Below are 14,806 nucleotides of genomic sequence, written 5' to 3'. Positions count from 1 at the left end.
CCACAGTCAACATTCGGAATGCGTCCGCGCACTTAATTTTGTTTTTCACACAAAATTTGATACAGATTCTTTGATCCATTTTTTGGAATAGGCAAAAATCGAAGACGAGCCAAAACACGTGCAAGCAAAGCAGCTGTCAAAAATTAACTGAACATTCAAAATGGCCGAACTTGTCGGCATAAGTGACAGACATGAGTACCAACATAACGCCACAAAAAATCGAAAATCGAATATACGTAACCCGCGGAAATTCAAAATTCGCGATACTTTTTGAACAGACCTCGTATACATAGTCCAACTATAATGCTAGCAATTCTTTAAATAATTCCAATGTCATTCTGAAGTAATTGAAGAACTCACGATCGGTCGTTTGCATTCCAATGACTAAATTATCACTTGCGCCTTGGAGATGCTTCATTCTTTGTGTAAACATTGACTGTATCCAGAATTTTCATTTTCTTGTATATTTCTGTTGTTACAATAGAACGTTATAAGCGAAATAAAATTTTCGCACACTCTTAAATATCGAAATAGCACGCTAACTTGGCACATTTCTTTTTACAATAATTTTAACATTAGTAATAACACTTCTTTATCCATCGTTATTTAAAAAAAGTTTCTGAATATTCGTTTCAATTTTTAGGTTCAATCAACTCAGCTGAATATGCCATTCCGTTCCGTAAAAATTTTCTCTACTCGTTCCTATGTAGCCGGAACGCAATGAAATTTTGGTAAAATATATCTCACTCTTATAATACAGTATTTTTGAGTATTTAAAGTAATGTTATAGGTAAAATAATTATATATATCACAAATTATGCATATCACTGCTTTGGTCGCATTAAAATAACGAAATATCGATTAAATTAAGCAAATTAGCTTGCGACCGAGGCGACATTCCGTCTGTTTCCATTCCGTTCCGGCTATATGAGACGGTTAGAGAAATTTCTTACGAAACGAAATTATAGTGAACTCAATTTTCTAGTAAAAAATCCGTTCCGCCGTTCCGATTCCGTGTACATGGGATGGCACTCTCATGTAGTCGGAACAGAATGTTACCTCGATTGCAAATTAATTTGTTTGATTTAATCGATATTTCATAATTTTAATGCGATCAAAGCAGCAATATTAATAACTTATGCAATTATCTTATCTATATAACATTACTTTAAATAATCAAAAATACTGAATTATAAGAGTGAGATATATTTTGTCACCAAAATTCCATTGTGTTCCGACTACATGGGACCGGTAGAAAAAATTTTTACGGAATGGAATGGCAATTCAGCTCAGTTGGTTAAATGTGATCTAAAAATCTGAATCTAAAAATTGAAATGAATATTCAGAAACTTTTTTCGTAATCTATAACGATGGATAAAGAAGTAGGTTAAAATTATTGCGAAAAGCAAGAAATATGCCAAGTTGGTGTGCTATTTCGGTATTTAAGAGTGTGCGAAAATTTTATTTTGCTTATAACGTTCTATTGCAACAGCAGAAATATACAAAAAAAACGAAAATTCTAGATACAGTCAATGTTTATACAAAGAATGAGGCGCCTCCAAGGCGCAAGTAATAATTTAGTCATTGGAATGCAAACGACCGATCGTGAAATTTTTTCAATTACTTCAGAATGACATCGGAATTATTTAAAGAACTGCTGGCATTACATATATATAAAACAAAAGTATATCATATTGAAAAATAAGAATTATTATTAATTTTCTTCTTTGAAGTTGTCAAATTCTCAACCATCAACAATAGCTGGGTTAACATAGTCTGCAATCGACATGATCCGTTGATTCCGTATCTTCTCTATACCAGCTTCTCGTCCAGCTATGAATCCGGTGGTTCCGATACAGTAGAGAAACTTCTTACGGAACGGAATGCTAGTAAAGCCCATGGTACATACAAAAACGTAAAGTGGTAACACGTAAGCAAAGAAATCGTAAAAGCCGGGAGCACATAGAAAAACATAAGGTAAAACGTAAAACTTAATCAGTAAGGAAATCGGAAGATTGGCTATTGGCATTACGGTCTCTACCGTGATTGGGCAATTCGCTTACTGATTACGTCTTACGGCCTTACGTTTTTGTATGGAACGGAACGGAATGCTAGTGAACTCATTTCTAGTAAGAAATCCGTCGGTCCGATTCCGTGTATGTATGTACATGGGACATTATCAGTATTGCAGCCATATGATGGCAAGATTCTAATCCAGCTAGCAATCCAGCAAAAAAACATGCATCGTATGCAGCAGGCTATAGGCCTGTTATACAATAGTTATAAGCAGTAAGCCGTAAGAAATTAATCAGTCATAGTCGATTATTCTTCTTGCACTTAACTGATTAGCCAATTTTCTACAGCTAAAATGGCTTGCCACCAATTGTAGAACAGGCATTAATGCGAGGTCTACAACAGAAGTCTTAACGATTGTAAGGTCTTGAGTCGTAGAAAATTGACCAATCATAATCGATTATTCTTCTTATATTCGACTATGAGTGGTTGATTTTTTACGACTTAAGACTACGACCGCTACATTAGCTACTAGCTACTATTAGCATTAATATTTCTATTGTAGACCCCGCGTAAAATTTTCTACAAAATTTCTTCACTTTTGCTGTATTCATTAACTGATGTTTCATCAGTGGATATTCGGTCAATAGTTCACACACAATGCCGATTAAAATATTTACATTTTGTTTTATGTCAAAATCAAAACTAGTTCTCAATGTGAAAATATATATTACAATATTATTACAATAATAAGTATTACACAACTGCAACGCCTGATGTAATGCATCGATAATATTTCGACAATCGTCAAATGATGACACCATGCAGAAACGGAAATAGTATAACATTTATTAACATTTCTTTTTCTTTATTAAAGATAAGCAGATAAATATTTATTCTTATGCCATAATATTGCGATTATTACATTTCCGAAGTTAATTCTTGGAGCTCAGTGATAAATAAATTTCATCTAAAATGATTCTATTTGAATCAAAATTTTCTGAAAAATGTACTTATTAATCAGCTATAAATACAATGTATTATCTAAAAATTTACGAACACGCTTGATTTTACTTTCAATAAAGCCTCTTCATGGATTTCTATACACATGTGTACATATGCATGCGTGTATATGTATGTGTATGCAAATTTCATTACAAGTTAATAAATTATGCTATTGTTTTCTTTTCTTTAAAACTCACTATTGTGTCGCATACGTGCAAAACATTTATAATCGCTAATAAACAACAAATCAAAACAATAATGCATGAAAAATTATAAAAGAGATGTAAGTTGAGATAATTCTCATTGCAACCTTAAAAAAATATCAAATTCTCTTGTGTGTTTCATGTTAAGAGCAACTCTAAAAAAAATACACCATTACATATTATATTCACAGCCTATATATACATTGTAATTTCTTCATCTATGTACAATCTCGATTTCATTCGATAATGTTAAAAATTGTCATACAACATTGTCTTTCTCATTCTTTTTATAATTTATCTTTAAATCAAATTTTCCAGTATCTATTAGCGCACAATAGCATTCGACAGACCTCTTCACTAGTAATGTCGTTAAATTTTTGCCGACGGATATTTTTGCATAACGCATTACTCATTTTCTTTCACTCCTTGCAGAAACTTTTGTTCCAGTGTCGTTTTTAAAACTATTATTTCTCATTTTTATGCATCACTGAAGTGTTTGTGGATTGCTGAGTGGTTTATATCCCTATACATAATAAACAGTTCGTATATTAGTAATAAATCGGTATAAATTTTTTTAATAATAAGTAGAAAAAAATAAAGTTGTCTGTTATTAAAAAAAATTTCATGTTGATGTCTTTTTTTTATCAGATCAAATCTGCGATAGGCAAACCAAAGTTAAGCACAAGAAATCAACAAAAAAATGAAAAAGAAATAAATCATACTACATTTAAAAAGCAACAGAAAGAGATGGCAATAGAGATCACATAGCTTTGCACAGCCCGTATATTTTAATGATTCATGCTGCCGTAATAACGTACGCTTAGCTGCTTGCTGCCAGGTCTTACAGTGTTATTAAATGAATCTCGTAAACGTTCCGTAAACGTTTTGTACTCCATCTCTGGATTACTTTGTCCAAAATCAAAGTCCGCGACTTCTATCGTGAATCTCGCTCTACTTTGGATGTAATACGCCACGCCGAATACTATCAGCACCACAGCAACAACTGAGCAAGAAACTGGCACTATGATAACTGATAACTGCGGTTTTGTTGTTACTGTAAGAAAGTTAAAGTGAATATTATCATTGTGTATATTCATAAATTACAATACTTACAGCGTTTTCTCTTAGCTGCACTAGTGCACACTGAGTGCATGTTAAAACCGTCATAAATTGACATAAAGATGTATGTTTAATATAAGTATATAAAAACAGATTAAACAATACTTTAATCTTTAATACATTTTATTGTGCCATTAAGTAAAAGCTGTATTTTATAATTCGAAATATTTGAATTTTACTTCTACACAATTTAAATCAGTGTACAACAGTTTTAATATGCATTCAGTACATTAGTGCAACCAAAAGAAAACGGTATTAGTTAGAAATATCACAGTAAAGGAATTTACCTTTATAAATGTTTATCGTTAGTGGATAAATCTGTGTACTAACTTCGTTGTTTAATATGATTAATATTGTGTAAACACCGGGCTCAAGAAAATAATGAATAATGGAAAAATTGCATGAGAGCAAGTCAACTACGTCATTACACGTTTCATTTCCCGTTGCATTGTACTTTCCACGGTGAAATTCAAGACACTTAGAAAACGGACCTGATCCCTTGCAAGTTACATTCAAAGATAACATGTCCCATGGTTGGATCCAATTCGTACCTTCCACCGAGATATTTGACACGGGAGCTGAAGATATTTATTAGAAAATAAAAAATTATAATTATCAATAAAATGTCAATTGCACATTTTACTAACCACGAACATGGATTTTCTTGTAAAAGTATCCATATGTTTTCTTAGGATCCGGTGGAATGAAAGATGTATTTGAGCAAATGTATGGCAACGATATGTTGGCAGGTTCTATTGTGCTTGTATTAATTGGAAGTGCAATTGTAGACTTCATCGGAGGTTTTACACTCGTAACAGTTATCGGTAATGTTATTACTGTGACAAGAGGCCCATTCAAATTTGCAGTAGTAATATTGGATGCAACTGTTGTCACATTAACAGGTGCGATTGTAGTTGTAGGTGCCATGGTTGTGGTTGTTGGCGGGTCGTATGAAACGATCATTAAAGCTCCTACTTCGTATGTTATATCAGGACTTGTAAAGTTATAAACAAAAGCAAAATCATTTGTTTGACCGTAATACTTGCAGTCAATAAACCAATATGTCAATATCGCTGTTGCTTTCTGTATTATAAAGTCATAATCTCCTTTTCGCAAATCTATCGTTAATTTGGTTTCATTTGTAGAGGAGATATATTCTCCCACTATGGTTTTATTAGCTTGTCTTATGATTATATTACCATTAAGAGATTCTGAAATTAAAACAGATAATAAAATATGATATTTGACAGAGAGAAACAGTTAGAAAAATTTTGTCAACATCAACAAAGTTTACCAGAAATTTCAAACTCGATACGAGCACTTGTATAAAATACCCAAAAAATTGAATAGAGAAGATATTTGACTTCTAATTCCACTGTATAGTTTCCAGTAATGTTGCTTTCACGTGGATAATTTATGCTCCAAAATGTTGTTGTATTTGACGTTTGTTTGCTCTAAAATGTTACAGAGTACGATAAAAATGACAACCCATTATAATATTGACATAAAAAATAAATGATCTATGAAAAAAATTATAAAATTAAATAATATTAAATATTTTCTAAATTAAAAGAATTTCTTCAAAAAATTCAAGAATACATTCAAAAAATAAATAAAATAACTGAATGTGGCTAAAAGTAATAATGGTTATGTTTAGCAGGAAAAGCAGCTTTGCAACTATTGTAAAATTCTTTAATGATTGTAAAATTCTTTATGATTGTCTTACTCTTAGTTGCTTATTAAATCAAAATATATAATCATATTAAAGAAAAACAGTTTGAAAGTACAGTTGCTTTTTCTGCTGAGAATACAGTTAATTTTAAACAGTTTATATTGTATTATATATATAACTAATATGAAAAACATTGTAACCTCATATTTATATTTCATTAATGAATTATCATTCCATATGTATATGAAAGTTTCTTTTGGTCGTTTGCCATCTCTGTATACATCTGCTCTAAAAGTGATTGTCCCACCCAGTACAACTGGTCCATCATGTGACAGTTGAACATAGTCGTTGGCAATAACTGAAAATAAAATAAAACACTCTTAATTAAAAATGGTGACACAGCTTATTACAATTAACATGTACAAATAAAAAAAACGGAGTGTTGTGACATACAGAGAACACAAGAAATATTGATGTAATAATAACTCAATGAAATGACATGGGAAATGTGCGTAATTAGGCGTAATCAAGAATGCGTTATTACCTTGTAGGAAACACCAAACACCCCAAATGAGATGGCAATAAAAATGAGCCGTTTGCATTCTGTATATTATTATTATTATTATTATTATTATTATTATTATTATTATTATTATTATTATTCGGAGCGCATCATACATTCGCGAGCGCTTTTAGATTACTTCGACATTTCTCGGAAAACTATAATTTTCCGAAAATTCCTCACTGATCTTCACTTGTATTCACTGTGTGTGTGAGACATCGCCATTTAGTACATTTTGTCTACAGTGATTCATATCAATGATAATCAATGCATACGCATACGAGTGATGTCATAAATGTATTGAATGATACTTATAGCGCATTCGACAGACTGCACTAGTACGCACTGAGTGCGAACTTTTTCAATGCGATATCCAGGGGTGCGTTCAGATTTCTCACTCAACACCCAACGGCCTAGTTTACATCGGGTGCTTTTCATTTGATGACACAAGTCGGCACAAGTATCGTTTTTTTCTATCCTTCTTGACATTCAGAGAGTGACAAAAATAAAACGATACTTATATTGACTTGTGTCAACTTGTGTCATTAAATGGAAAGCATCCTTCGTGCACTTGATACGGATACTAACTAGTAACTTCCTATTAAATAATCTTAAACTATATTCCAAAACATCTTTTTCGAGGAAAATTTTACTCGAAATATATAGGATATGTAACGTTTACATATCCTATATATACATACTACAGCATCTTGAATAAAATTTTCCTGTATAGGGCACGTAACGTAAACTGTAGCATTTTCAGTGCTGGCTGTAAATTTGGAACACAGCCTTGAAATGTAGTGTGTTCTACAATAAAGTCGTAAGAAAGTAGCCAATCATAGTCGATTATACTTCTCACACATACCTGTGATTGGCCAATTTCTTACGGCTTACGACTTGCGACTTTATTGTAGAATTAAGACCAGTCACCAATTCCGATTAATCTAATCGGTCGATTGTTACACTGGAACTAACCAATTGCATTTGCTGTTCAGCAGAATTGACTAATCACGGTTGACACTTAGGCTGCGTTCCACTTAACATTTACAACGCTCGTGGAATCATTTCATCTTTGTCAAATGTTAAACAAGGACAAACGATGCTTGCAAGCATTGCGAGCGTTAAGTGAAATGCAATCTTAATCGACCGATATTATAAACGTATGCATAAAGAAAATTATCCAATCGCATTTCTCCTATATAGACGCACGTAAAATGTGACTGGATAATTTATGCAACTATGTAAGTTTGTGGATATACGCTAAGGGTGCGATTACATGGAGCGCGGCACGCGGTACGCAGTACAGTAACTAATAGTAACTAACTCGACAACTAAAGAACCGCATACCACGTAGCGCCTATTTTTTTCGCTGATATTACATGGAGCGCGGTTTGCACGTGGTTTGCGGTACGGGCTAGTGATAAATTCACATTTTAGTATAAATTTTTTTAAACATATTAACTTATTTTTATGCACACTCTATTGATACTCTTATTTTTTTAACAGATTTACTTAATAATTGCGTTTAAATCCATGCAATTAATTCCATTAAAAAGTGCATAACAGTGTATAGTAACGTGAGTTTGTTACTTCCTAAGGGATACGGTTCATTTGGCGCTACAAATACTTCGAAGCTAGAGTTCCTATAAGAGAATCGCGTCAATCTTATCAAAATTTTCATTGGTTTTGAAGTACAATAAAATGGCAGAACCAATCATCGATGCTATTATATCCCCACTTTGAGTATCGTAAACGCGGTAATTTAGATTTTAAAAATTGTAAGAGTAAAATTTACGTTAAATTATATAATATTGACAAGAATTTATGTTAAATTACAAAATATTGACAGAAGTAGATCTGTTTTTTTTATAACAATTGGATATATTAAGAGTACAAATTAGTTCGGTTCGTTTCTAAAAGATGGTTCTAGCTGTTCCAGCTGGTTCATAGTGACAGCTGATTTTGGTGGTTTCAGAAACCTTAGACATCTGCTAATAATATTCAGTTCATATCGCTTTGAGTTTCATATAAAAATCTTGATTTTTGCTGTGTTTGAAATGTCGAATTTTGTGTTAATCAAGCAGCATTTGCGGGAGGTTTTAATTTTCTGCTTTAATTGGAAGAAAAGTGCAGCTGAAGCCCATCGAATGCTTGTCGAAGTTTATGGTGACACTGCTCCAACTGATAAATCATGTAGGGAATGGTTTTGGCGTTTCAAGGATAGAAATTTCAGCGTTGAAGACAAGCCTCGCTATGGACAGCCAAAAAAATTCGAAGACCAAGAATTAGAGGCATTACTCGAAGAAGATCAGAGTCAAACGCAAGAGGAGCTTGCAGAATCATTGGGAGTAACTCAACAAGCCGTTTCTGTACGATTGGGAGCCATGGGAATAATTCAAAAACAAGGAAGTTATTCTTCTACATGACAACGCTCGGCCTCATGTCGCAAAAGTGGTAAAAAAATATTTGGAAACGCTCAAATGGGATGTTTTACCGCATCCGCCGTATTCTCCGGACATTGCTCCTTCTGATTACTGGTTGTTCCGAAGTATGCAGCACCATTTGGCAAGTCACCGGTTCACTTCTTTTGCAGAAATCGAAAATTGGCTCCAAACTTGGATCGCCTCCAAAGACGAGTCATTTTTTCGAAATGGAATTCGAAAATTGCCTCAGAGATGGGAAAAAGTAATAGCCAGCGATGGACAATATTTTAATTAACCTGTTCATTCATTTTTTTTTTAAATAAATGCATTTTTGAACACAAAAAACGGACCGAACTAATTTGTACTCCCAATACAATTGGGTAAATGAATTTAAACGTGATATATCCACATGTGATGCACGTTCGAGACGCCCAATTGAGGCTGCTACGCCAGAAATCATCGATAAAGTCCACGATGTTGTTTTGACTGATCGACGAGTGAAAATGCGCGAGCTTGTTGAGGCCACAGGCATATCACATGGCACAGTGATTTCAATTTTGTGAACAATTGGGTATGAAAAAGCTATCGGCAAGATGGGTGCCGTATTTGCTCACTGTGGACCATAAGCGCGACCGTGTGACAATTTCAAAATAATGTTTGGAGATGTTTCAATGTAATCCAGATGAATTTCTGCGTCGATTCATTACTGTGAACGAAACATGGATCCATTACTTCACACCCGAGACGAAGGAACAGTCAAAACAATGGACTTCATCGGGTGAATCAGCTCCGAAGAAGGCAAAGACCGTGAAGTCAGCCAAAAAGGTGATAGCCACAGTTTTTTGGGATGCACGCGGTATAATTCATATCGATTACCTTCCGTCGAAGCAAACGATTAATGGCGATTACTACGCAGCCTTATTGGACCGTTTCAATAACATTTTTTTAACAAAGAAAAAACGTCCCCATTTGGCGAAGAAGAAAGTGTTCTTCCGTCAAGACAATGCACGGATTTACACGTGCCTGACACCGATGGTCAAATTCAACGAATTCTGCTACAAATTGCTTCCCCATCCAGCATACTCGCCAGATTTAGCCCCCTGCGATTATTTCCTGTTTCCAAACCTGAAGAAATGGTTTGGAGAAAAGAGTTTCATCACCAGAGAGCAGCTCATCGCTGAAACAGAGGCTTATTTTGAAGGGTTGGTCAAATCATATTATTCGGATGGCTTGAAAAAGTTGGAGAATCGTTGGATCAAATGTATTGTGTTGAAAGGAGACTATGTTGAGAAATAAAAATGAATCGATAAAAAAAATGTTTTACTATGTTTTTCTAAAAATTTATTGACTTGCCCTCGTATTTATTCATGCTAGTTTTCTTTTATAACTTATCGAAATACAAAAGCACACTAATAGAGGTACAGTAATTGGGACAGTTACCCTAGTTTTACACTTTTAAAACTAAAATAGTGATGATACGAAACAATAATGAAATAACACTTTCATTTAACAATACTTTTATTTTCTAATAAAATGTTTTGCAGTCGTCAAAATGCTATATACTGGTAATTTTAAACAATATTTTAACAACTTTTTAACAATATGTTTTAATCATGTTTTAGTCATGTTTTAATATATTTTAGTCATGTTTTCTGCAAAAAAGACGTTAAAACTACATAATAATAATTATATAATATATTGATAACAAAGTTAGAATGTCACTTTCGATGCTTCCTACCACATAATATCTGTATCTTATATATATTTTTAAATCAAAATTTTTATAATAATATATAGGCTTACCTATTTATAATTTTGATATATCTATAAAATAACTTTATTACTTTATTAATTAAAGCTTTCACCATGACTCTATGCTCTACCACAGTATCTCTTGGTTTTATGTTGGCCAAAATGGAGTGCGCATGCGTGAAATAAGAAAGTTGCCTCGTCTCTTTTCCTCTTTTTTTTATTGCTCTTTCTCTTTTTCTCTCTATTTTAATGTTCCACTTAAACATTTGTCTTTCAAGCAGACATGATTCAGAGTAGAAATGTAGAGGCAAGTATTACATGTATTGTCCATTTGATGAAAAGCTGTGTGAGAAATCTCGAGAGATTGGTCTAATTTTTGTGAAAAAATGATAAAATAAAAAAGTGAATAAAAGTAACATAGAAAACTGAGCAAGAAAGATTTCTTTTTATTTATTGTATTTTAAACTTATTTTTTGGATATACGAGGGTGGTCCTAGAAGTACCCGACCTAACAAAGAAAACAAAAAATTTGGGAAAAAATATCTTTATTTCTCAATGTGTAGTCTCCTTTTAGCTCGATACTTTTCCCAGTGATGTTCAATAGCTTCGATGGCCTGTTTATATTATAATAAGAACCGTTGAACTCCTCAAAATAGCCATTGACCGCAGACTCCACCTCTTCATTGTTGGTAAATCTTCTACCACCGAGCCATTTTTTCAAGTTTGGAAAGAGAAAATAATTCGAGGGGGCTAAACCTGGCGAATAGGGTGCGTGGGGAAGCAATTCGAACTTTAACTCAACATCCTCCCGACGCTGCTTTTGTTCGATTGTGAGCAAGCGCGGCACTCACCTTGCGCACAGCTTCCAAATTTTCAGCCAATATGCGATGTACAGCATTTTTTGAAATGTTTACCATGTCTGCTAGCTCGCGCACTTTCAATCGACGGTCACCCAATACCATTTTGTGGATTTTCTTCATCATTTCTGGAATGACCACCTCACTTGGTCGACCACTGCAATGTTCGTCTTCGCAGCTCGTACGGCCTCGTTTAAACTCTGCCATCCAATATTTTACTGTTGTAAACGAAGGAGCAGACTCCTCCAGAGTAGAATCCAGCTCGGCTTTGATATTGGTTGGGCTAAGACCTTTCAAATGAAAGTATTGTATCACATAACGATGACCAATTTTTTCCATCTTTGCAAATTCACCGAGATCGTCCACTATTGATAGCTGCCAAACAAATACTGAACAACGTAGCGTCTTCAAACTTCATAGTTAAGCTTTAGAAAGTTGGTGCTTTTCTCTACAGTGATTTTTTTTATACAACAACCGCCATCTGTACGTCAGGTCGGGTACTTCTGGGACCACCCTCGTATATGTATATAAATTTCTTTTATATCAGTTTTCTTATAATATTTTTATAGATATATAATTACATATTTCTTTATACAAATATATACATTTTTAAGTTAATCTAATATCTTTCCTAATTTTTCTATATTATTTCTTTATTTTTCAATATATTTACAATTTATTTTTATTAATTTTCATAAAGTTTAAATTATTTCATTACAATATTAAGTTTATTCGCGTTGCATGCTCTAATATGCTACAATATGTTCCTACAATAGCACTTAGACCGGAATCAGATCATTTTATCAATGAGGACAAAGAAGTTTTGGCTTCTTTTCTGATTAATCAAATTTCAATCTTTTAATCTTTAATCTCATTCTTCAATGTGTAGTCTGATTTCGGCCTTACTCACTTCAACGAATTGGTTGGATTGCAATGCGAATAAATCTAGTGAGTTTTGCGAGGAAATTTGACAGAGCGAAAAAAGAATGAAAAGAGAAAACAATTTAGGTGGCAACGCTAAATAACTTACTTATTTCACGCATGCACACTCCATTTTGACCAAAACTAACATTAAAGATACCGACCAGAGAGTTGCGCTACTGTATACTCGTATACTGTGGTCAAATGGACCGTAGCCTAGGTTAATTGGAGTTGGTGAGACCGGCTCTTAATTTCGGCAATACGTGTAAACACATACATATACCACATGTGTATTTAATTAATCATTTTGATGCATATTGTACCAATTTAATACTAAGAAATTAAAATAATTTAATAGAAAGTTACTAGTTAATACGTGTATCAAGTGCACGATGTAAACTAAATAAAAGTTATTTGGATTCCCTCCGAACGTACCCAAAGGTAATTAGAGGTGCGTACGGATTCCTTACTCGGGTGTCACCCAAAGTTCCTGCAAATGCACTCAAATGGCTGCGTTTAGCGGGCTCGACAGTTGAGTGAGCGGTCGCTGTTATTGGTGTATTCTTTATCATCCAATCAAAGGTTTGTTTTCTGTTCTTGCACTGATTGCACTATTTCAAAAAGTGAACACTAAAACGTTTTCTGTTTCCAAAATGACAACAACGGTATTTTTTGTTCAAGTGAGTAGGTAAACAAGGCCGATTCTAACCCTGGAGCTCTGAGGGAAAGTGAGGGACAGTAAGTACTCGCGGTGCGGGGGAGTCCGCGGGTAGGGAAGGGGATGACGTCACTAGGCAAGGGGGATGATGTCACAGGGGGAGAGGAAGGTGAATGACGTTGTAGGAGGTGACGTCACTAGGCAAGCAGGTGACGTCACTAGGCAAGCAAGTGACGTCACAGGGGAAAAGAAGGAAAATGACGTCACAGTGGGTGACGGCGCGGGATTGAGGCGGTGCGGGGATGTCCCGGGTGCGGGAAATTATGTAGTCGGAAATTACATAGCGGAGGTGCGCGGAACCTTGCGTCCGCGTCATGGTGAAGAAAGTGACGCGAAGTAAATGACCGGCGGGCGCGATTCGCCGCCACCGGACGCGATCTGCTTGTCCCCGCTGCCATCTCCGGGCGCAGTTCGTCTCCAGACGCGATCCACCGCCAACCCCACCGCCATTACCAGGCGCGGTTCCCACCGCACACTATATATACCATGTATACTTACTATCTCTCGTTTCCATCTTCTTTTTACGTAATCTTTCCTTTAACATTTATTACATACGATTATTCATGCCGAAATATTTTTATTCTACTGAATTATTATTATTATTATTATTTTAGACAGCGCGATGATACGGTCGCACGTAATGGTGATACTGCGCGCGTAATACAATGCCGCAGAAATAGAAAGAAATGATAGAAAGAATAAATAATTTTGAACACATAGTTAATCCAGGTTAATTCATATTTATTTTTACATATATGATCAATTTATTAATTTTAATTTCTACGCTGCTGCATTACAAAAATGATGTCGTCATCCGGATCTTCTCTCTCTCTCTCTCTCTCTCTCTCTCTCTCTCTCTCTCTCTCACATCCTTCCTCCGTTTTCTCCTCAATCTTCTATTAACTTTTTTAAAATCCTTTTTTTTTACCAATGTTGTCAGAGCATTCATTACCACGTTTAATTGAGCAATGATGTCAGCGATGCTGTATCTGGAACAAAAGAATAAAAATATGAAAATGGAAATAAATAAAAAGAAACAATAGGCTAATGGGAATTGGTGTTAGTAATAATAAAAAAGTAACTGTGTTAATAGTATTTATTTATTTGCCTTCACATAAGTGATTACAAAAAACTTCCAAAATTTTACACTTTCTTAAATACTTAATTTCTATTTCATTCCTCTCCTTATCTTCTCTCCTCTCTTTCGTTTTGCCTTTTCTTCGCATTTTGTATTTCTCTCTCTCTCTCATTCTCACACATACATACATACACACATATATATATATACATACGTATAATATATATTACGCCACACCCACACCCTTGCACACACGCACATATACTTGTCCAGACCCTCTCATCCACACCCTCCTACCCACACCCATACACTCCCATAGCCTCCCAGCTGACCATTTTCATTTATTTTCTCTTTCTCTCCCTATCTTTCTATCTTTCTCCTCCTTTAAACATTCTATTTTCCTCATCCATTCATACCCCCGTCCATCCTCGTTTAGTACCTCTAAATTTCTTCCGCCTTTTTCCTTTACGTACTCACAGTTTT

General features: G+C 34.5%; 1 protein-coding gene across 3 annotated transcripts; it reads right to left on the bottom strand.

Annotated features, from left to right (window-relative positions):
• Positions 1-3,328: 3,328 nt before the first annotated feature.
• Positions 3,329-6,891, bottom strand: LOC108756523. 3 transcript variants are annotated; one of them, XR_001939836.1, is made up of 7 exons: positions 6,557-6,891; positions 6,213-6,370; positions 5,635-5,794; positions 4,988-5,551; positions 4,628-4,918; positions 3,944-4,275; positions 3,329-3,744 (listed from the first exon to the last, which is right to left on the bottom strand). XR_001939836.1 is itself a non-coding variant. In XM_018500403.1 (7 exons), the coding sequence occupies exons 1-7, from the start codon at positions 6,690-6,692 to the stop codon at positions 3,706-3,708; spliced, it is 1,584 nt and encodes a 527-aa protein (XP_018355905.1). In that variant the 5' UTR covers positions 6,693-6,891; the 3' UTR covers positions 3,329-3,705. The 3 variants fall into 3 exon arrangements, 2 of the variants coding, with proteins under 2 accessions (XP_018355905.1, XP_018355906.1); XM_018500403.1 differs by having other exon boundaries at positions 4,040-4,275; XM_018500404.1 differs by having other exon boundaries at positions 4,067-4,275; positions 6,557-6,890.
• Between the last annotated feature and the right edge of the window lie 7,915 nt (positions 6,892-14,806).

This window comes from Trachymyrmex septentrionalis, unplaced genomic scaffold, assembly GCF_001594115.1.
Source record: "Trachymyrmex septentrionalis isolate Tsep2-gDNA-1 unplaced genomic scaffold, Tsep1.0 scaffold128, whole genome shotgun sequence".
Classification (NCBI taxonomy): Eukaryota; Metazoa; Arthropoda; class Insecta; order Hymenoptera; family Formicidae; genus Trachymyrmex; species Trachymyrmex septentrionalis.
This window is presented reverse-complemented; position numbering and strand designations above follow the sequence as displayed.

Coding starts and splice junctions, on each gene's coding strand:
- LOC108756523 (XM_018500403.1), bottom strand. CDS start 6,692: ATGTATGATGCGCTCCGAATAATAATAATAATAATAATAATAATAATA. Junction 4,276..4,627: donor AACGATAAACATTTATAAAG/GTAAATTCCTTT, acceptor ACTTTCTTACAG/TAACAACAAAACCGCAGTTA. Junction 3,745..4,039: donor CTGGCAGCAAGCAGCTAAGC/GTACGTTATTAC, acceptor TATTATGTATAG/GGATATAAACCACTCAGCAA.